This window comes from Dermacentor albipictus, chromosome 1 (assembly GCF_038994185.2).
Source record: "Dermacentor albipictus isolate Rhodes 1998 colony chromosome 1, USDA_Dalb.pri_finalv2, whole genome shotgun sequence".
Lineage (NCBI taxonomy): Eukaryota > Metazoa > Arthropoda > Arachnida > Ixodida > Ixodidae > Dermacentor > Dermacentor albipictus.
Genome location: NC_091821.1, coordinates 311,285,934 through 311,307,614, shown reverse-complemented (window position 1 = coordinate 311,307,614; position 21,681 = coordinate 311,285,934). Strand labels below are relative to the sequence as shown.

The 21,681-nt window shown below is 41.5% G+C and overlaps 1 protein-coding gene across 6 annotated transcripts in view; it reads left to right on the top strand.

The window, feature by feature from the left end:
* Positions 1-14,059, top strand: part of LOC135905117 (protein FAM117B-like) — a 163,140-nt gene extending 149,081 nt beyond the window's left edge. For all 6 annotated transcript variants that reach the window (XM_065436122.2, XM_065436148.2, XM_070531559.1 and 3 more), the window contains 5 exons: positions 87-314; positions 2,349-2,417; positions 2,917-3,073; positions 4,407-4,545; positions 5,588-14,059. In XM_065436122.2, coding sequence (XP_065292194.1) covers positions 87-314; positions 2,349-2,417; positions 2,917-3,073; positions 4,407-4,545; positions 5,588-5,771 — 777 coding nt within the window. In that variant the 3' untranslated portion in view covers positions 5,772-14,059. The remainder of the gene's footprint in view (positions 1-86; positions 315-2,348; positions 2,418-2,916; positions 3,074-4,406; positions 4,546-5,587) is intronic.
* The last annotated feature ends 7,622 nt before the right edge of the window (positions 14,060-21,681 follow it).

Here is a 21,681-nt window from a genome sequence, read left to right as displayed (position 1 = left end):
AATAGCTTTATAGATATGTACCAATACGTTCGAAGTTGCCGTTCTCAGCAGGCACCTGGTTTGCTCAAGACGCACATGTTGCGCAGTACATTCGTCAGCGGCTACAGCGGACGGCTCAGGGTGGGAGGACATCGCCTCGCTGGAGCCCCGTCCAAGGGGACCACCAGCTGGGGCTGGCAGCCTTGTCCCCCCCACTATCCCCCTCGGTGGCGCCCCCGCCTCCTCCTTCAGGTCCCATCCCCATCCAGGCTAGGCCAGGGCGGACACCTCCGGGAGCTCCCCGCATGCGCAACAGTGTGGAGGGACTGAACCAGGTTCTTTCACATAATATATTTCGCTTGCATGTTATTATAACTTGGTTAGAGTTAACAAAGGTTACGAAAGGAAGCAGGTATGTGGAAAAACTATGTTTAAAGGCACGCTATAGAGCAACACTTAGTCAGCTTTTAGAATGGTAAGGCATCCTTTCAAAACAGTTTGTGGCTTGCTTAGACCTGCAGTCCCCACTGGCACTTATGCCCAAATGAGAGTTGACACTAGTCTCAAATTGAAGGGGCATTTAGTTATTTCTATGTGAATGAATGCGAAAGCATTGCGACCACCACTCAGTGCCTGGGCTATTGCAAAAGCATTGCAACCACCACGCGATACCTATGCTTTTTCAGTCATCTTAATTTAACTTTGCCTTAATTAACACCAAAGGTTGTGGTTCGAGTGTCTTAATTAACTGTACCTTAATTAACTTCATCTAATTAACACAAAAATTGTATGTGTGACTCCCAACAAAAGTAGAGGGCTTGACTCCCAACAAAGGTTGTGGGTTCGAGTGCCTTAATTAACCGTGGCTTAATTAATTTGACCCTAATTTAACAACAAAGGTCGTGGGTTTGATTCCCACTAAAGGTCAAGGGTTCGTAGCCTTTTCGAACCATCGTGTGGTCACGTCAATGCCGGATTTTCCATCTCATGAATCGTATAATGCTTTCTCATTAAAAGAAGAAAGACATTGTAGTGCCCTTGGTTGGTAGGCTGAATAGTCGCACATATCCGCCAACATTAGAAGATGAGGAAAATAAATGTGTGCGGTTCGTGGTGGCATGAGCATGGTACAGCTGGCAGAACACTTTCGGGCAACAAAATTGGTTGAGATCTATTACTGTGTGCCACCCTTTACAACATAATTTGAAGGTGCAGCACCATTGATACTGCGTATTTATTTTGCATTCCCTGAACTTTGTAGTGAAAAAATGAATAAATAACTGCACCACACTGGGTACCGCAATATCTATCACAAGGAATTCATGACTTATTAACGCAGTAAATGTTTTTCTCTAAGCATATTTGTGGTTTTGCTCTCTCTATTGTACACTTGGACTACTGGTCTATGAAAATGTACACCTGTGTCATCACAGGGATCTAGTATTGTAGGCCAAGCCTGCAAAAAGAATCTCAAACTTCAGGTTTAAATTCCCATTTCAGAAGTTCATTGCAGCTTGGCCTTGGTGCCATAGTGTACCAGTTAAATATAGGCATTACAACCATATAAGAAAGCAGTCCAAGGATGGGTTAAGGAAGGAGACAGATGTAGGGCTCCATTGTGTCTTCTTTCTTGCCCCATTCATATTTAGTTTTTGCGTTACTCCTTACCAACTAGCTCAACTTTGTGTCCTCATACAGGCAGTGTTCCTGGGCTGCAAAAAGTTTCACTTTGTAAATGCAACATTTACTCTAAATACTTTTTGTCTCTAGCTGCACAAAATCAAAGATACATGTATGGTATGTTGCATACAGACCTGCATACATTGGACTCTGTAATGTGTGTCTGATATCGAGTGTATATTCTACATGTATATGACATGCCTTGTGACAATCGGGACAAAGGTTCACAGGAAAAAAGGGTCTTGAAGTGATCAACTGCAGTCAAATGAGGGATGTCTCAGCTCGAGTCAGTGTTTCAGCAAGTCATCTGGTCAAAAAGTTGAAATGCTGGACCCAGCTGAAACATCCCTTGTTTGACCACAGTTGATAATGTGTGATGAGAAGTGCATCTTGCAGGGTCATTGTTCTTTTTGAATGCACCTTGCTCTCTTTGACAGGCGATACCCTCTCTATTCTGTAGTACATAATGAAGCAAGCTCTTCCCCTAGATCTTGCACTGGAGCTGTGTAACTAAACTATATCTGATAGATGAAAGGTTCCAAAGGTTGGAAGGTATTCCTTCCTATGCAAAAATATGTCACAAGATGACCAGGCATTCCTGTTTAAGCAGAGTGTATTAGAAGAATTTATGCTCATTAGAATTGTGTGCTTAATTTCTAAAGCAATTTTTTTACCTCATGTCCTTTAAGGAAATCGAGCGCCTCGTTTTGAAAGGCATCTCTGGATCGGGCACAGAAAATGAAGCTGAATTGGAAAGGGTAAGCAATGATGTTCTCCATTCTGTTTGTAAAACTGTGGTTCACATAATATATGAAGAATTTATTCAAGTGTTTGAGGTGTCATATTGAAGTAGCAATTTCGTTTCTCACAGGTGCACTTTATTTGAATTACCTTGACCTATGCTATTTGTACATTGATTTTGCAGTTTATGGCAGCTTGCTCAGGTATTTAACTGTGACTGCTGCACAGATAATTTATGGCACCTATTCTAACTACTGTATTGTTTACATTATCTCTCAATGAGGTTATGTGCCACAAGCTTGTGCAAATCTTTTGCTTGAAGCTAACTCTCGGTACAGATTGCTCTCGAGCAAATGAATTCGTATTTACTGCTCGAGCCTCACTGGCTGCATTTTGCAATATTGCTTCCCGTTTGTCTCTTTTCTGTGCTCCCCACTGGTGTGATGGCTACGTTTAGGCTCCGTGCATGGCATGCAGAAATACGAAGAACCTGTTTGTGTTTTTCCTGTATCGTAGGTAATGGGCCCTACACCAGAAGGTCACCGAGCACCCATAGCAGAGCTCTTTCACTACACCTGCAGTGTGGACACCCAGACACCCAGCGGCAGTGATGGCAGCAATGGTTTCGTTGACGGTCCTTCTCGCCATAGCTCTTCTCGTCCTGACAGCCTAGGTAAGATGCTGCCGAAATTACTTGCAGTGTGAGAAACTCGGTTTCCTGTGGAAGTGCGAAGGTGGAACCGCGGCACTCTCCTTTGTGCCGGTGTTGTGCAGTGACACGTGTACTTGTTTTTATCTTTATCGGGTGACCGCTTTTCATCGTCTATCAAATGTTATCGCTCAGCACGGGACACGCCCGCATGTGTCAGAAGTTTCTCAAATGTTATTGATGGTTACATCTGCTGTCTGTTGTCGCTGAAGCTTGTGTAATCTGATTGCATGTGTGATGCGAATTGTGTAGAACTTTCTGGAAGACATGCGGGCACCAGCAAGTACTCTGGAAACTTCAATGACTCATGTGTAAAAGCCGATGCGCTTGATTCAGAGATCAGATTTTCGACGATCACTGAGTGTGTTTGCTGCTTTCGTTGAGCTTTGAGTGTAGCCTGTTTTTCTGGGCACAGGTTCGCCGAATAAAGTTAGTTTTGCCATTCACACTACCATGTCACTACCGTGTGTCAGCAGTATGCCCTTCACTTCCCTCTTTTAATGGCTCGGTGCTTATATTGTGTGGCATTTTCAAGCATTTCCTATCAATCAACTTCATTACTAACAGCTGTGCACTGACATTGGATCAGACTTTCTAGTGTTTGCCTTCGGTGCAATTTCTCAACTATCACTGTGCGCTGATGCCACATTTGTGTGTTTTGTGCAACTTTGAAGAACTGCCACTCGTACATCTGCTTTATTCCTTTCCTGCATTTCGTCTTGTGCCTTTGTTTGACTTCTTTGTTTTCTGTCTGTCTCACACACCACATAGTGCACTGTGAAAACTGTTTTGCCACGCACTGTTTCTTGCGACACCTGCGTGCCGCTGATGTTCTGATATCACAATTGATTGAAGCAGCAGTTTCCAAGACAATAGCGTCCAAGCGTAAAGCTGGACGAGGTGCTCTCGTTTTCTTCTTAAATTGCTTATGTGCAATTTATTTATGATGCTTGATATTGGCATAAACAACATGATGGGAATCATTTGACATTACAATAGTGATTTGCATTGCTGAGCATAAGCAAGTGATGTGCACGTGACTGGCTTTCACAAGTAAGAGACAGCTTTGTGTCACAAAAATTCAGATAAAGAACGTCTGCAGACAGCCCAAGAACGACTTTCACTGTGGCCTTATCAGAAACTTTATCATGAGCTGTTCTTTCCACCACCCATGATATTCCACACAATTAAATTTTTGCTGTCATTGCTACAAGATGGCGCTTGCATGGCCGAATACTACAATGAATAGTATGGCTGGAACTGTCTTGCATAAAAGTACCCTGGGCTTTCATTCCAGAATGTGATAAAAGTGCCTCCCCAGACTTGGAAGTAAGTGGTCACACGAGCAAGCTGGGAACCAGTCCACAAATCAACAAGTTCCTTACTAGGGAGCCCCCCGATGGTTGTGAGAAGGTCAAGATCATTGACGAAGGAAGGTACGTGCACAGCAAGCCGAGAAAAGCGAGTCATATAGGAAAAATAAGCAAGTGGCTCTTTTTAGATGTTGTGCGTTCTTGCATATAACTAGACAGTATTCCAACTTCCGCTCAACATTAGGCTCCTAATGCCAAAGAATCTGAGCTGCTGGAGCAGATGAGTAAGCAGATCTTTGATATTGTAATGTAAACGTTTTAGAAATGTGCTTTTACAAAGGATGATGCACTTGCTTGAAGACAACTGTTTGTGCCGCTAGTTTACACACATTTGCCTATTACAAGGTATGACCCATTGAATCAAGGTTTGTCCTGCTTCTGGGCACTTTTTGAATATGGTTGATCAGGCGTTATTCGCATTGTTGGAGTAATAAAGATGCCTACGATATATAATAAACTGTGCGGATGATGCAGCAGTTATAATGAATTTGTTATAATCACGTGCCAAACTAATCTTATAACTAAATTTACTTGCCTTTCAACCTGTTGATGAGAGCTGGAAATATGGTTGATCAGGCGTTATTCGCATTGTTGGAGTAAAAAAGATGCCTACGATTTATAATAAACTCTGCGGATGATGCAGCAGTTATAATGAATTTGTTATAATCACGTGCCGAACTAATCTTATAACTAAATTTACTTGCCTTTCAACCTGTTGATGAGAGCCGGGGTGGCATTTTGATGTAAAATAATTTGTTGAATCTAGATTTTCCTGCGCACTACTAGGAGAGAATGCACCACGGGCCCTTGCCTTCTCTTTAGGAATTTCAGATGTCTATGAAAGGCAGGTAATTTGGAAAAGTATAATGTGCGCTTCTAAAGAAACATTTTTCAGTAGCTCATGGAGGGGGCCCAACAAAAGTTAACTGCAGCATAAAGGTGTTGATAAAAATTTTGTCCTCCCACCCCGCCCATCCCTACTCCCAATAATGGACATTTTCATGCATGCCTACTATGATACCACAAGTGCAATTTGTGCTAGAACATAAGGACTCGTTAAACAAAGGAGGACAAGTGCAACACATTTCTTGTGTTTCCATTTCAGGAAGCCTGCGACCAGCCCTATGATGGGTGATGGTACTGAAAGTGTGCTCAAGCCGAGCAGCCAGTTTGTGCTGCGGCCCAGTCAGAGCTCGGCCTTCTGCCCGCTCGTGCGGAACCCCTTCCAGGGGGTGCACAGGCCGGGGCCCATCGTTGACCCTTTCCTGCTCAATGAGAGGCTCCAGTGAAGTAGGCAACCCCCCCCTCCTCCCCCCGTCTTTTCTCTGACCAGCCCCCAGGAGGTAGCAAGGTGCCATGGAGAAAAGAGGAAAGGGCATTTCAAGGAAGAGTCCTCCTTGCATGAGAATGCCTCTCTTACCTCTCCCACTCGTCGTCACCCACGTGCCATTGCTGTGGTGGCTAGCAAAGTCTGCACTCTTGGCTGCAGCTCTTCGCTTTGCCTGTGATGCGAGCGAAAACACTGCTGTGCCACCATCCTCTAGATTTGCAGTTTGACTTTTTGTTCATGCTCCCCTTGGAGAAAAACAAGCCTGCTTTATAGCCTCGACCATACCTTTTTATTTTTTAAGGCAAAGCAGCCATTGTGTTGCCACAGGGAGCACCATCTTGTGTGCAATGAAGGTTTCAAATGAAGGCTCACTGGCAGCTGGCACAGGGACTTTGTGAATGCAGGATGCGTTATGTATGTAATTTGTGTTTGTGGCAAGATGTAAATGACATACAGATATGCCTGAAATAGTTTCTCCATTCGCCTTCTTCTTGCTGTGTTTGGCAGCTATGTGTACATTATTATTGTGCATTTGTGCAGTTTTGGACTGCAACCAACTTTGTTCTCTAGTGTTACCATGCAGGAAGGAGTAATGCTTAGTGAAAGAAGTGTTCTGAACTTGGAACCTGTTTAAGCCTCTTGTGTTGTTTGTGGCACCTGCAATGCTTATTTGTTGTAGTTGTAGTAGCTAATGTTTGGTACCAGGCTCTAACCATAACTCTTCCCCCCCCCCCCCCATTTTTTTCATGTATACCATTCAGTTGGCTGTCACAAGTCACAAAGCAACAATTTCTTTAACTCTGTTTCATTGTACTGCTGATCATTTCACTGCATTTCTAATAACATAGTTCTGACGCTAAGGCTTTAATAAGCCTTGATATTACTAGACTTTATTTGTATTTTGTGTGTTCATGAAACACAATGCTCGGACAGGTTTAAATTTCAAGGGACTTGCTTTTACTTTTTGCAGAGCTCTGAATGGCAGCCCGCGAATGATACAAATGATGTTAAAATCAAGCTCAAGTCAATGCATTTTCTGGCTCCCTATTTCTCTGATGTTACCATGAAATTTGCTGTCTAACTGCCCAGTTATGGTAGTAGCATGAATTCACATATTTTCTTAATGTTCATGCTGCTTCAAACTTGATAAAAACAAAGCCACATGTTTTTGGTGCAGTTTGGACAAGAACCTCTTATCAGGCTAGTAGCATATAGCATAATAGCATACCGTATGGTGATACTGTAGAGACTCAAGTAAGGACTGCACCCGTATAAGTGCTGTACCCCCAGCTTGGCAGCCCAAAATTTAGGAAAAAGAATTTCCATCAGAGAAGCAATTGCGTTCGGTTCCTCAATGCCGTGCTTGCGCATCGGCGAATTTTCGCGTGCTGCGCACTTCTTGTGTGCCCCTACTAGATGGCAATAGCTGCACGTTTAGCTCTGATGCAGTGGTACATTCAAGGATCTGGGGTGTGCAGTAGTCGCCGGCTGCACTGACACCATTTTGACCAAAAGGTTCAGTCCTGTGTGAGGGCCGCACCTCATCACAGTTGTGAAAAATGAGTGCAACCCTTCCGCGAGTCTATGCGTTGTGGCACACGGTTCATCACCTTCACAATCTCTGTTTGCACTGGAGCTGAATAACTTGAACGGTTTTTTAATGTTCAAAAGGTGATTGTCAGACCTGGATGGACTAATGCATTTGGGACACTTTCGATGTGCTGCTGTGACGGTGCAGTTCATGAAAAACTCAAGCAGAGTTAAATGAGAATGTTTACCGTGCAGCTGGTGTTATTTGTCTTCTAAAAAGGCAACAAAGATACAAGCTTAAAACCATTAAAAATTTAAGGCACTGTTGATCATCTCTTGTGGTCCAAAAGAAAAGCATTGTCAATAGAGATACTGTTTGCTAGTGGATACACGAAAATCACTCTGAAGTCGGTTTTCTTAGAATAGTCATGACAATTTCAAAGACTGTAGTACTCTTTTCTTTGAAACACTTTTTCAAATAAAATTTGTTATATGCTTTCAAGCATTTCAGAGAGGCTACGTTGTAGAGTAAATTTCAGTTCTTTTTTGTGGAAATATTATAAGTTTCTTATTTTTTTTACCTAGAATTTCAGAAAGAAATGGAACCTTGGCCATTTTTTGGAGCAGTTATTTCAAACATCATTAATACATTGCGTAGTTATCTCGCTTAACTGTTAGGACCACTGGCACAATTTTTGGTTGGAGGCATTTGTTTATGCTTCCTCTAAATATAGCAGGGAGCAAAATTTCAAAGCTTGCGAAGCCTCAATGGACATAGTATTTGTCAACAGGTTATGTTGTATTTTTCATTCAACCTTTAAATTTATGTTAGAGAAAGATACGATACATCAATTTAGACTGTTGGCTCAATTTTCCACACACGTTTTTCTTTTTTCTTTCGAATTTAGTGCCTAAACAGTGGCTCATAACGGTGGTATTGTGTAGTGCACGAATGTAAGAAAAAAGGACAAATGCTAGCAGACAGCGCAATACTGCCGTCATGAACTACAACAAACTCACCCAAGCATCTACCCTAAACAGTTGCACTGTTGACATAGGTGTTGTGTCACGGATGTTATGGTACTTGCGCATTTCTCACCCCTCGTGCATAAGAGCAGTCTGCAAGAGTTGCTAGGTTGAGTCTTTGCATACTCTCAAAATGTAGTCCTTTTCCTGGTGATCAGTATTCGACAAGCCGCCTCTGCAAATGACTAGGATGTCACGGAGAGCTGACGCGGGAATTCCACGGTGGTGTTACCACAGGCCTTTAGATTTTGCATCCTTCCTGGCATACTAGGCCATGACTCATGGTAAGAATGATATATTTTAAATCACAGAAGTTCATTCTGTCAAGCTAGCTTAAGTTAGCATTTCTCTGCCTCTTACGGCTTTGTATGGAATTACTCTTTGGCTGACGTAGCAAACTTTCGACTGTTTTGCTTTTCTTTCACATTGGCTGTTCCTATCACTAGCCCTCTTGTTTTAACATGGCCCTGCAGGACTTCCTGAACTTGGTAACCAGACAATGTTGTCATGAATATCTGAACGAAATATCCCTGTATGCGCAGCTGGAAGCTGGCTTTACTCGGAAGCAGAAACAAAACCAGAGGAATCTCATTTGTGGCAAAGTGGTGGTGCCCTCTAGTGGGAAGAGCAAGGCCACAGCACCAATACTCTGGCATATGAAATCAGGCTTTCTGATAAAGGCTTGCACCACACATTCTTAAGGCTATGCTGATATGAAAGCCCTGTGTTATGGTCGGTAGAGTATTGTGTATATTATTCCCTCAGACATTACACCACACTACAACTTTGAGCTCAGCGTGAATGTAAAGAGGGAGGGGAAGGTTGTGAAGGTGTGGCTGGGGCAGCAGTTGGTTGCCGATAACCCCGCTCATGCAAGGTACATTCAAAAACATCTGTTGGAAAATATTTGTGAGGAGATGCCCTTTAATACAAGACACCTTACGTGCTTTTCATAAAATGTACTTGGGGGCTCCTTTAAGGTGAGGTAAACATTAAAGTATTGTGTTGTGAGTACTTTCCATGTTTCACCTATTACTTCTTTTCTGAAGAAAAAAAATCTATTAAAAGCTTTGTGTGAGTAAGAAGGTGACAAAGAAAACTGCTAGCACTGCAGTGCTTGGTACTTTAGTGCTGTTATCTTTTGTTGAATGAAAAATGCCCAGACCAACTGAGGCTACACTGCAGCTGAATTACTGCCAGTTAATGTCTCCTTGTTTTTTAATATTCTCTTTCAAAATTTGCTTTATAGACATTTATCTGTAAAGTTCATAGATTACGTTTAGTCGTTTTCTCTTGCTTAACTAATCAGCATCGCCTATCTATATGGCTTTATGTTCTTAATGTCTCATTTATCTGACTGTACCTTGTGAATCATTTTTCAAGTGTATCGTGTGTGATGCTACACGAGCTCGTGTCATGCATGCACAGCACGGCACTTGCACACTCCATGTGCACACTTCACATTTGTGGCTGTTTTGCATCCATGTGAATAGGCAACACGTGAGCACAGGTGGGAGCTTTAGTAATAGTCTTGGGCTTAACTCTGGGATATACTGGGCATCTTTTTCCTGAGCAGCAGCTCTTCATCTGATTTAGAAAATCAGAAAAATGCGCAAATTTTGTCAAGTGCTCAGTTAGCCAAGTTTTGTTGCAGTTGAACTCAGAGCAGTGAGTGTCTAAAAGAGTGTGATGTTAACAAGAAAAAAGGTGCATTCAGCCAGTCCATCTCCGTATAACATACTTTTCTTTCTGTAGCTGTAAAGCTAGCATTACTGCAAGGCAAAGTACCAAGATAATAGCAGCGTGGCAGTTTTTTCAGTCTGTGCTGACACATACAATGCATGCACTTTATTGTATGAAACATACAGAAGTGAATCTCGCGATTAAGCTATCTGCCACAGCCAATAGCTAGCATGCCTAATTCTAGCTCGCGCTTTATTTGAACAGTGACAGGTGTGGCCTTTAGTTGGGCAGATGTACAACGTGGTATAGTGCACTTGGAAAATGAGAAGAAAGTCTGCCGTATAAGACCATTTCTTACTGTGAGCAAAATTCTCATGTTATGCCATATATATGCGCAATAGTGAGCACCACTTTTCACTCGCATTTTAGGTCAAAAATAGCAGTATGTTGTGTTGAGCCTGAAATAGGCATCTCATTGGCGTCTCTTGCTTCTTCCAAAAGCAGACTGCTTAATTCTTGTTTGTTCCATGATAATTGTTACTTAGTGCAACATTTTTTTTTTTTTTTTTTTCACAAATCAATTGAGTTTCATAAATAGAAGTGGCAGTTATGCAGATTGTACGCCTTTCTTTTCAGTGATGCTGGAAGGTTGCCACTATCATTGAAAAGAAAGATGTACTATCAGTGCATTCTACTGGTGCTAACATACGGGGCAGAAACTTGGAGATTGACAAAGAAGCTCGAGAACAAGTTAAGGACTGTGCAAATAGTGACGGAACGAAGATTGTTAGGCATAACGTCAAGAGACGTGAAGAGAACGGTGTGGATCAGAGAGCAAATGACTATAGCCGATGTTCTAATTGACATTGAAAGAAAAAATGGAACTGGGTAGGTCATGTAATGCGTAGGTTTGATAACCGGTGGACCATTAGGGTTAGAGAATGGGTACCAAGAGAAGGAAAACACAGTCAAGGATGGCAGAAGACTAAGTGGAGTGATGAAGTTAGGAAATTCACTGGCACTAGTTGGAATCGGTTGGCGCAGGACAGGGGTAATTGGAATCGCAGGGAAAGGCCTTCGTCCTGCAGTGGACATAAAAGAAAAGGAGGAGGAGGATTTATGCGTGACTCGTGTAACAAAAACAGTGAATAATTACCGTTCAAATTTTTTGCAAAGGTTGCATTTTGCAGTGGGTCTACTTTATTGACATGTTTGCGAACATTACTTGTTTTCTTCACACGTATGCCAAACTGCTCATTGTCTTTGACAATGCCTCTTAAAGAAATTTACTTTCATGCAATGTAATGGTGGCATTGTCTGTCACCACTGTGGTAACACACGCATTCCACCATAACAGTGACAGATGGCGCCACTATGCCGTTGCTGCAATATCGCTATTTATTAAGTGGCATTGCCACCGACAATGTGCAGTTTGGCTTTATTGTGAAGGAAACAGAGAAAAAATTCTTGCAAATGTGGTATTAAACTGAACTCACAGTAAAATGCTACCTCTTTGCGAAAATTGACTGGACATTGTCCAACGGTGTTGCTGAAAGAGTCGAGCAAAACTGGCACTCCTGTTTATGAGACTCAGTAGAAATGGCAGCAAACCGAGGAATTGTTGAAGGGAGAGACCTGGAATTTTGATGATTGATGCCTTTAGGTCAAAGTGGGTTGTGCTTCGAAATTTTTTTGCCAGGAAGATAGAACTACTATTACCATACTTAATTTTTGTTAAAGTCATTGTGAATACAATTCAGCCTTTTTTCACACCACTGTATCTTCACTAACTTCTCTTCAGCTGCATTTGCTGGGGTTTTCTACATTTGTTCAGACATGCCATAGTGCTCTGAGAACAAATATTGTCAATCTGCCCTTTATCTTCATGCTGAGAAGTATGACAAACCTTTGTCGTTGCAAGTATATTGCGGCTCAATGACAGTGGTTACCAAGCCATGACTCGGCTGACTTTCTTTGTTCTTGCAATAACCACGACTGCTTGGGTGTGTCTTTTTCATATTTTCTTGTGAACCTACATTTACTTTTTGTTCCACTTAACACAAGTGTTTTTGATCCTGCGGTGCTGATAACAAAAAGGTATTCTAAGAAAGTGTGGGAAAATCATTTTTTATGTTAAAAAATTCCATTGAGGCTCAGTTTTCTAGCTTCTGTGCTGCTTAATCATAGGCATAAATAAGAATTAAATTATGTAAATGGTTAAAGCATAGTTTTGCCAGAGAGAACTAAATGCCATTCAAATACTACACATGTAATGACTTACTGCTTTTCCATGAGTTCATGTTGATGTAGGTGCACTTGCGTTTCCCTCATTTTCCTAAAAATTTATTTTAGGCACGAATATCTAGCAGTGTCTATCAAAGGGTTCACTTCAAGTCCAAGACTACCATCTTGTCTTGTGTAGTAGGCCTATCTGCCTTCCAATATTTCATGCAGACAGTTCCGATGCATCTCACTGACAAAAAGTCAAGTATTGTTAGCCAAACATTCTTTTGTAAATGTTAAGCTCCAGCTTTTAGCAAATTATAACTGTGCATGTGTGCTCACCAGAAGTGCCCATTTAGCTTGAATTTTCAGCTTGGTACAGGGAACCTTCGATGGTATCTAGATTGGTGATATGAGAAAGTTGAGAATACGTTGCTGTGTAGTTATGGCCGTAGCTCACAGTACCTATCCTGGTTTTGTTACTTGCTTGACAGGAAAGTAGCACTTTCTGCCTCCCAAGTTAGGTTAATGGTGCAGCTGATGTACTGGAGCAATCGAAAAAATACCATCAGATAAACATTTAATTTGAGGTTGGGGGTTGCGACTGTCACACAGGTCTCTACAATAGTTTATCAAAATTTTTCACTTCACAGAGTTACTAGCTGCTATACTGATTCATTTTAACATATTTGCGGAATTGGAAGGGTGATGCATTTGGCAGTTATTTGGCAGATTGTTACTCCTTCTTAATATGCACATGGCTAAATGTAAAACTGTGTTGCATTGTAAAGTAAATCTGTACGCTTTACTGAGTAAATTTGACCTTTGCTTGAAACAGCAATGAGGCAATGAATGCCTTGCTCCTTTTTTTTTTTTTTAACTTTCACAGCTCATCATAATCTTGAGGCATGAGTTACATTTCTGCATGTGTTGTTTAGTAGCTGAAATCTAGTAACACAATACTACATAACAGTTGAGGCAACATTAATGCAAGAACAGTCCTTGTGAACACAGCAAATTTGATGCATTGGCAAAAAAGAAAACATAGGTCAAATTTTAGCTGCCTCCTTTTATTCTCTTATAAAGTGCTACTTGGTTAATACTACCGTATTTTCGCGATTCTAAGCACCCCCCCCCCCCCTTATTTTCGCGAAATAGTAAGGAAAAAAGTTTGCATGCGAATCTAAGCACCCCCCTATTTGTTAGGAAGAGTGCTTAGCCAAGGCCGCCAAACGCGCTTGCTCACTCTGGAATCATTGCTCGGTGGGCCTGCAGGCACGCGGTCGATGCTTCTGTTGGACGCGTTTCGCGGCCATCTGACCCCGGGGGTAAAGACAAAGCTTCAGAACATCAATAACGACGTGGTCGTGATTCCGGGCGGCATGACGCCAGTGCTGCAACCCCTCGACGTTTCAGTCAACAAGCCCTTAAAAGCCAATCTCCGACAGGAATACAAGGAGTGGGTGCGAAACCCTGACCGGAAGAAGACACCGACGGGAAAGCTGCAGAAAGCGTCCCCATCAGCCATCGCAAAGCGGATTTCGGACGCGAGGAAGAGGGTCCAAGTGGACGTTGTGGTCAAATCATTTAAGAAGTGCTCGATCACAAACAACTTCGACGGAACGGAAGACGGCCTGCTGTGGGATACCAAGAGCAGCGGTTCAAGCGGTGCGACGAACTCGAGTGGCAGTGATAGTGACTGAGCATACTACACAAGCGGTAGGTTCACGGTCTGTACCGATTTTTGCTTTTGAATGTTTGCAAAATAAAATGTTATTTCTCCCACCGACCTCGTCGTGATGCCACAGCGAAAAGAGGGAGGAGGGGCAATTCTAGATTTTTCTAATCTAAGCACCCCCCCTCACTTTGGGCATCGTGATCGTGAAAAAAAGGGGGTGCTTAGAATCGAGTAAATACGGTGGTAAAATGTAGCTGCTTGACACTCCACTTCAATTACAAAGCTTGTTGCCTCTTGTGAACTTGTAGGTGCTGTTGCCATTCGCTTATTTTTTCACTCAACATTTATGTTAAGCTTAGCAATTGAACGCTATTGGGAAGTTAAGCCGACATTCTTCATGGCCTCACATCAAGCTATGTCTTCCTGTAAACTAAGAATAGAAGACATTGAGCTTGCTGATTAGGAACAGTGAGTATCTTTTATGAATGTCATTCGTCTAATCTTGTGAGTGTTGTTGGGGCATCATTATCACTTTTAGCTTTGACCTAAAAACTTGCGTTTGGTAGTAGGCTAGGTTTGAAATATCTTGCCGGAGCAAATCATTGTAGGCTTTGCAGTGAGGGAGACAGGATTCGTGCACCTCCTTGAAATTGTTCTAAACCCTCGAATTTAGGAAAAGGGATTCACGGGCCCTTGAAACTCTTTGAAAATATGTTTGCCCTTGGAATTCTTTGAAACTGGAGTTGGGGGGTGGACTTTTCAGCATTAAAAGTAACAAACTCTGTATACGGGCTATGCCATAGACACTGTCTATTGGGAACCAATCCTAGATATTTTCTTTTGAGTGTGTCTCTATATTATTTGTAATGTGCCACATCCTCAACCACTGACGACAGGCTTGTTTATATCACTGTTGCCATTGTGGAGCTAGACAAAGCCAGATCAAGCAACCAAGAGCTGTGCCAGCATTTTTTTGTCTTGCTAGTTTGTTCAAACTATACTCATCGTGGCTCCATTTTAGAGCTTTGGGCTCTAAAGAAAAGCCTTGCGGAAAGCAAGTTTTAGCCATTTGGTATAAACACAACAAGTATCTTTGGCTGAAGTTGCACACTTCTAACCATCATGCCAAAAAGGCATTGCCATCATTAGAATCAAAAATTCAGCTTAGAAAAGCAACCTGAAGAGTCTGAAGCATGTGCCTACTCAGCAGCTGCGTAGCTCCAAGAATTGTGGCTTAGAAAGATGTTTTACTATTTTTCAGTGTATGTGCATAAATAAGGTTTGTTTCCCTTTCCTCAAACTTTGGCCTTTGGCATGTGTTCTGTACAAACCCTGGAGAAAGCAGAGAGTATAATTCAGATATGAAAGTCAATTTCTTTGCATGGTTGTTCTGCACAGCATTTTTTTAAAAATAAATATGTGATTTCTGGCGAGGCCTCTTACCTATGTGCCTCTTTCACTGTCAAAGAAAAAAAAAATAGTGTTTCCACTTTTAAAACCATAAAAAGACTCGCACCGTTTGTATTGTTTGAAGTATTTCTTTTTGACTTATACTGTTTTCTAAGTTGAGAGCCTATAAAGCATTAAATGAACCTCGATAAAAACTTTTATGTCAGAACTTTGCACTTTGCAAGATTCTTCTGCTGTTGTTTGTTCTGTTTATATGTGCTAAAATGTGTGTGCATTGCTAAAATGATGCATAGACATTTAGCAAACCATTTCTCTGCTGCAACAATTATGTTACGATGCTTGTGTAACATTGCATTTTGCTTGATTTCTTTCTATGTGCATATCCAAAGAATCTAGTGTTTCATTCAGTGTGATAACTACATATTCCACTCTGTAACTTAAAAAGAAAGGAAAAAAAGAAAAAAAAGAAGGGACTGTTTGTGAACTACCTTATGTGGCTGTCCAACCCATTCTGCCCCGCCCCATTCTTTCTCTCTCTCTTTTTTTCTCATTTGTAGTTACTGATTTGAAGAGCTTGTAACACAAAGTGAAATATTTTCAGCAGAATCCTAAATTTATTGTAATCAATTGGTGCAGTGCAGGGTAGCATGTTAAGTTCGACTGTCTTGTGGGTTTTGGATTAAGAAACCTTGTACAATGTACATATTTCACAGCAAAGTCCTTCAGAGACATGCATGTGTTAGCTTGACCCGATGAAACGTAATATCACATATTCAAAAACAACCTCTTTTTTTTTTTTCTAGTAGTTCCGGACCAATTCTCTTAGCAGGCACATTGTAAGATGTTCAGAAACCTGGCAAGGCCGCCATTTTCTTAATTATGCGCTTGTCTTATGTATATGTAAGCTTTGTATGTTACACATGTTTCATTGTTTCACAGTCAAGTTCTGTGTTTAAACTTTTGCACACACTAATGATTCAGTGTTTCTGAGATGCTCCTTTGTGCCTTTCATTGCTTTGGCTGTTGGTTATCGATGCAGGGTTCACAGGTGCTTGCTGTATTTGGCAGCTGCCGTAGTAATGTCCCCTCTACCCCTGGTGTAAAGTGCCATTTGTGGAGTTTGGAACCATGTGGATCCACTGTCTGCACATGTGCATTCTTTAAAATTTTGCTGGCATAGCTAAGGGCCCAGTTTCACAAAAGTTCTGTCATCTTAAGAGCATTTCCCGATTGAACAGTCAGCACCAAAGCAAATGCTACTGATGGTAATGATCAACAACACAGTGAGAACATCACAGTGGTAACAGCTGTTCCTGATTGAACAGGACCTAGGCAAGTGCTGCTGGTGACAGTGAACGTCGTCGTAATGATGGCCATTTGTGGTTCGTTCTTGCACAAGATAAGCTTTGTGAACCTGGGCTGAATATAGTTTAGAATCTTGTGTCACATGGTGGGCATTATTACGATTGAACTGACATTCCAGCCTGCTCTTGAGTGCTGGTCTGATAAGTTCTGCGTGTATGGTCTGTTGCTAGCATGAGAAGGAGGAGATGTGTAGAGAAAAAAGAAAAAGGAAATCGTGCATCAAGACATTACAAGAGAAATTATTTTCCCAAAAGGACACAGCGGGAATTATGTACCGAAGTTAATAGTGAGAGCTGACAGTGAATGCACAACACCATTTATGCTTACTCCAGTGAATGACACTATGTACTCTTAAGTGGCACAAAAGCTTTTCAATGACAAGAAAGTTGTGTGGTCATATATTTTTCTGCACAGAAGTAAATGTCTGCAGTTGATTACCAAGCAGGATTAGTTCTTCCACGAGAGTTGCTTGTCATATGGTTTCTGTCTTGTCTCTTTGTTCAATTGTTCATGATAAAAACCATAGATAAAAAGCTTTGGAATTGATCCTGTGACCAATTATGTCAGAATCACAACTGAAAATGTGACATTGGCTGTGCCTATATGCTGTGGTATCTTGTACTCTTATAATATGCTTGATGATGAGCTAACTGCTGTATTTTCTATCTCTAATTCCCGGTGCATTGAAAAACAGAAAACAAAAGAAAGAATGCTAGTCGTTTGGTTATGAGAGCTGAGAAGGAACTTTGTCCCCCTATACTGCATCGTGGCTTTGCTTACATGCATGCCTCAGGTGGGTCATGACCTGCACAATCTTTGGTGGAAGTCCAGCCTACTGTTAACTTGCCACAGTGACTTAGTGGCCATGTTCACCTGCTGAGTACTGAGGTTACCTATGGGTTCGATTCCCAACAGTAGGTGTTGCCTTCCAGTGGCTACAGAAGACAAAAATGCCTTTGTGCTAATGATTTCATGTATGTTAAAGGAACCCTGGACAGTTTGAAATCAACCTAGTGCCCTCCACTACAGCATGTTCCATTTGTAGATTCAGGGTGTAAAAATTAACTGTGACATCATTCATGAAATGTACCTAAAAATCTGCTCCTACTGCTGCTGCTGCCTTTTTGATATGTGCTGGCTTTTTGTGCAGTCATTGGTACTTGGAGCAACTGTCACTCTGTGTGTGTGCGTGTGTTAGTGCACTGCAGTTTTTCGATTCTGGAAATGGAAAGACATGTCTCCTAGTTATGTTAGACTCTTAGCATGCTGCCCCTTGCATGCGATGCCAGTATCACTGTGGGAATGTAGTCTTGCGAAAAAGAGTGTCTCTGTGGGTGAAAGCTGTAAAAAGAAAGAAATTGACAAAAAAACTTGTACCTGAAGAAAAAAAAGGCAGAAGAAGATGGTCTTCTCCTTTTCTTTCATGTAAATATTGAATGTTATATACATATTATATATATATATATATATATATATATATATATATATATATATATATACATGCTCTGTATGCTACGACACCTGTGAGGTATCTTTTCCTATTCTTTCTGTTGGTTTAATGGAACTGTCAACTCTCCTGTCAAGAGTTGATATTTTTGTTGGTGTATTTTTTATATATATTTAGTTGTTTGTGTTCTCACTTGTTGCAATAGTCGACAACCAGCGGCACCTTGTTCCTGTATTTATACTTGTAACAAGATGCGTGTCTGAAAGAGCTTAGTTTGATTGTGTAGAAGATATTGGACACGAATACAAGGGTGTTCCGAGAAGGGTATTCTCAATTTAACCTTGAACGCTGCTGCTTTTTTTTTCGCTTGATGAAACTGTTTTCAAAGCAGATTGTCCTTACAAATGATGTAAGCAAATAGCTAAATGCTGCTTAAGTTGAGAACTCTTAGTGACGATATCTGCTTCAGAAGGATCAGATATTGTGTTGGTCGTTCTGGGTATGGTTTCAATCGAAATAGGAAAGGTGAAAAAGCAGTGGTGAGTGAGTGAGTGTTGGTGGTGCTTAAAGTGATGCACAGGGATCGCCTCCGAGCTGTGAGAGCCAGTGAACGGTTTGCTTTGACCATTTCAACAGCCCCACGTAGCCGTTCTGCATTCTCATGTTTAGGACATGCACTAGTCAGCTCGGAAGGGTGATTTAGAACACTCTGGTTGACTCTTGTTTTTAGTTGACCGGGCAGCAAGACATTTTGGGTGTTGTGAGCTCTCATGTGGACATGAATCCACAGCACATTGATCGCATGATGGCTATGTGACCGAATGTCCCCATGCATGCAGTGCTTCGGCGCAAGTGGGACAAATACTTTCACAACAAAGGCCTCGGAGTGTCTTGACCAAGGCAGCTCTTCAATTTTGCTTGACAATTTCGACACACATATTCTAGCTCCTTCAAACAAAACAGGACGGGTATGTGCAAAAAAGTCCTTTAAAAAATAATTTCACGATAAAGTGCACTCACCCCTTGGCACGACATATAAATGAGAAAACTTACATAACAAGGAAATCCATTTTGTTGATGTCTTAGTCACAGAAAAAATGGCATAGGAAAAGCCCTCAGGGACCAACAAAAAGTGCTTTTAAATGTTATATGCTTTCGTCACCCTTCTAACTTTGGCATTCTTGCTTCCTTAATCAATTGATGAATATAGGGAGGGAGGGAGGGAGGGAGGGAGGGAGGGAGGGAGGGAGGGGGGGGGAATATTTTTCGTTTGTTTACGTCTGTCATTCTCTTCTTGTTCATTGCTCGGAGATTTGGGCCTCGTTTCTTTACACCTTTCTGCAACTAACGTCACCCTCTTCCACATACAGGGCGGCACAATATGTGATCTGCATACTCGACAAGGAAATCTGTGATGTTCAAGCCTGGTTTTGCTTTTTAAGAACATGCATTTTTTTTGTGTGTGTGTTTTACGACATGAAAGGAAGGACACGAAATGTTTTTTGTGCTGTTATCAACTGTGTAATACAGTTAGCAGCAAGCTTGCTCTTGGTTATTTAACAGGAAAAGCCATGCGACAGTGGTAGGCCATCGAAGCTTTCCTTGAGACACCATGCTGCTAGCACTTGAAATTTGTAAAGTTTTACTTATTCACTGTTACTCAACATATCTATGTTGAGAAATAAGCTCCTTCGCTAAAGTTTTGCCTTTGGAATGCAAAAGTGTGATGCGTTTACTCACCGCCTCTTTGATGACAGATCTCACTGTAGCAGCTTTTTTTTTCCTCCTCCCTGCCCCCCATTTCCTTACCCGGGCATTTATGGCAGCCTTATATCATTCAAGAAGAGCATGAGGGAGTAAGTCTGTGTCATGAAACAGCACATTTTTTTGGCAGCTTCATGGCTTAATTAGAGTTAAAACATTTTCCTGTGCTTTGCTTCATGCTACTTTCGAGCAGTTGTAGAGAGCTGCTTTTCCATTTTGTTGGGCAAATGTTTTCTGTCATTACCTATAAAACATTTTTCTGTGCTTTGCTGTGTGCTGCTTTGGAAAGGTTCTAATTGTGTGTATTCATTTTGTTGCGTGGGAGTTTTCTTGTTACGCACAAATAAAAATAGCTATCAGCATTTAAGCACTTGCCATATGCAGTGAAGATGTTTCTCAGTAACATAACGGAGTAAAAAAAATCAGTATTTGAGTAAACATAGCTCACCCGGAATTATTTTCTGTACTATGTTTCCAGTGCCATTGGCATACAAACCAAACATTCCAGCAAGTTGGGTGTCCTGTAGAGCTCGGTTCAGTTGTCATTATTGGCTTTTCTTTTTCTGATAAACCTTTATTATTGCTCATGCTGCTTGTCACTGACACACACTCTCTCTCTCTTTCTCTCTCTCTCTCTCTCTCTTATTTTGCCGCCTCAAGCACCTCCTGGCCTTCCCCAAGTTCACTTTCATTCTAACCGCTTGAGGTTGATGCATGAACCTTTACGATAAACGATGGTGGCTATCGGTGCCATCCCGTCCTTTTTTCACGAGAGCTCTTTCAGCCTGTGTGGGCTACGCATGACAGGGAGCCCATGACAAGACAGAACAAGTAGAAAGATGAGGAAGAGAGTTGTCTAATCCCAGTATTTTTCAAGTACAAACCCATGTGTACCTGCACCTATGTTCACCTACTGGGCACTCAGTGTTTTTGTCTTCTCCAAAAGCACCAATGACCCACTTGTCCCTTTGACAATTGATGCTGTCAGTTGATACTATCAAGCGATGCAGGGGCACTGCCTGAGCAACCTTTGTGCTGATAAGTGATGTAAAAGAAATTCTTCCAAGTGTTGTGCACCTTGTTAGTGTGGCGCCCTTCGACAAAGACCAAGGAATCAAGCAGACTTTCTTTTCTACATGCATAACTTCAGGTGTCCAAGAAGTCGTAATTTCAGTCTGTATGTCATCACACATACAGTCACAGAGAGTAAGTGCCAGTAGTTGATATTCTAACTGAGATTAAGGGCAAAAGCTGGAATTGGGTCAGTCACTTAATAAGTATAGCAGACAACAGATCGTCCATTAGTATAAGAGAGTGGGTGCCAAAAGAAGGCAAGTACAGCCATGGACAACACCATATGACTAGGTGATGCCAAAAGATTATCAAATTCACAGGAGTTGGATGGCATTCTGCACTCCAAGAAATCTGAGATGGATTATCGAATGAAAGAATGAAGAATGATGTCTATAACTTTAGATTTCTCAGGATGCATTTAAAACACAAAGTGCATGACCTGTGGTCAGCTACATGATGTGCACTTAAAAAGAAGTTGCTACAGTAATAGGGATAAAAGAGCATTTGAACCCATTTACTACTTTGTACCTTCCTTTTCTGGTGCATCTATTGTTTTCTTGTTTATGTATAAAAAAAATTGGGAATATTTTTTTTCTCTGCGGTTGAAGAGCATGGCCAGTGTTGTTAAAATTTGTGGTTAGGAGACGAAAATGGCTTTGCAAATTTATA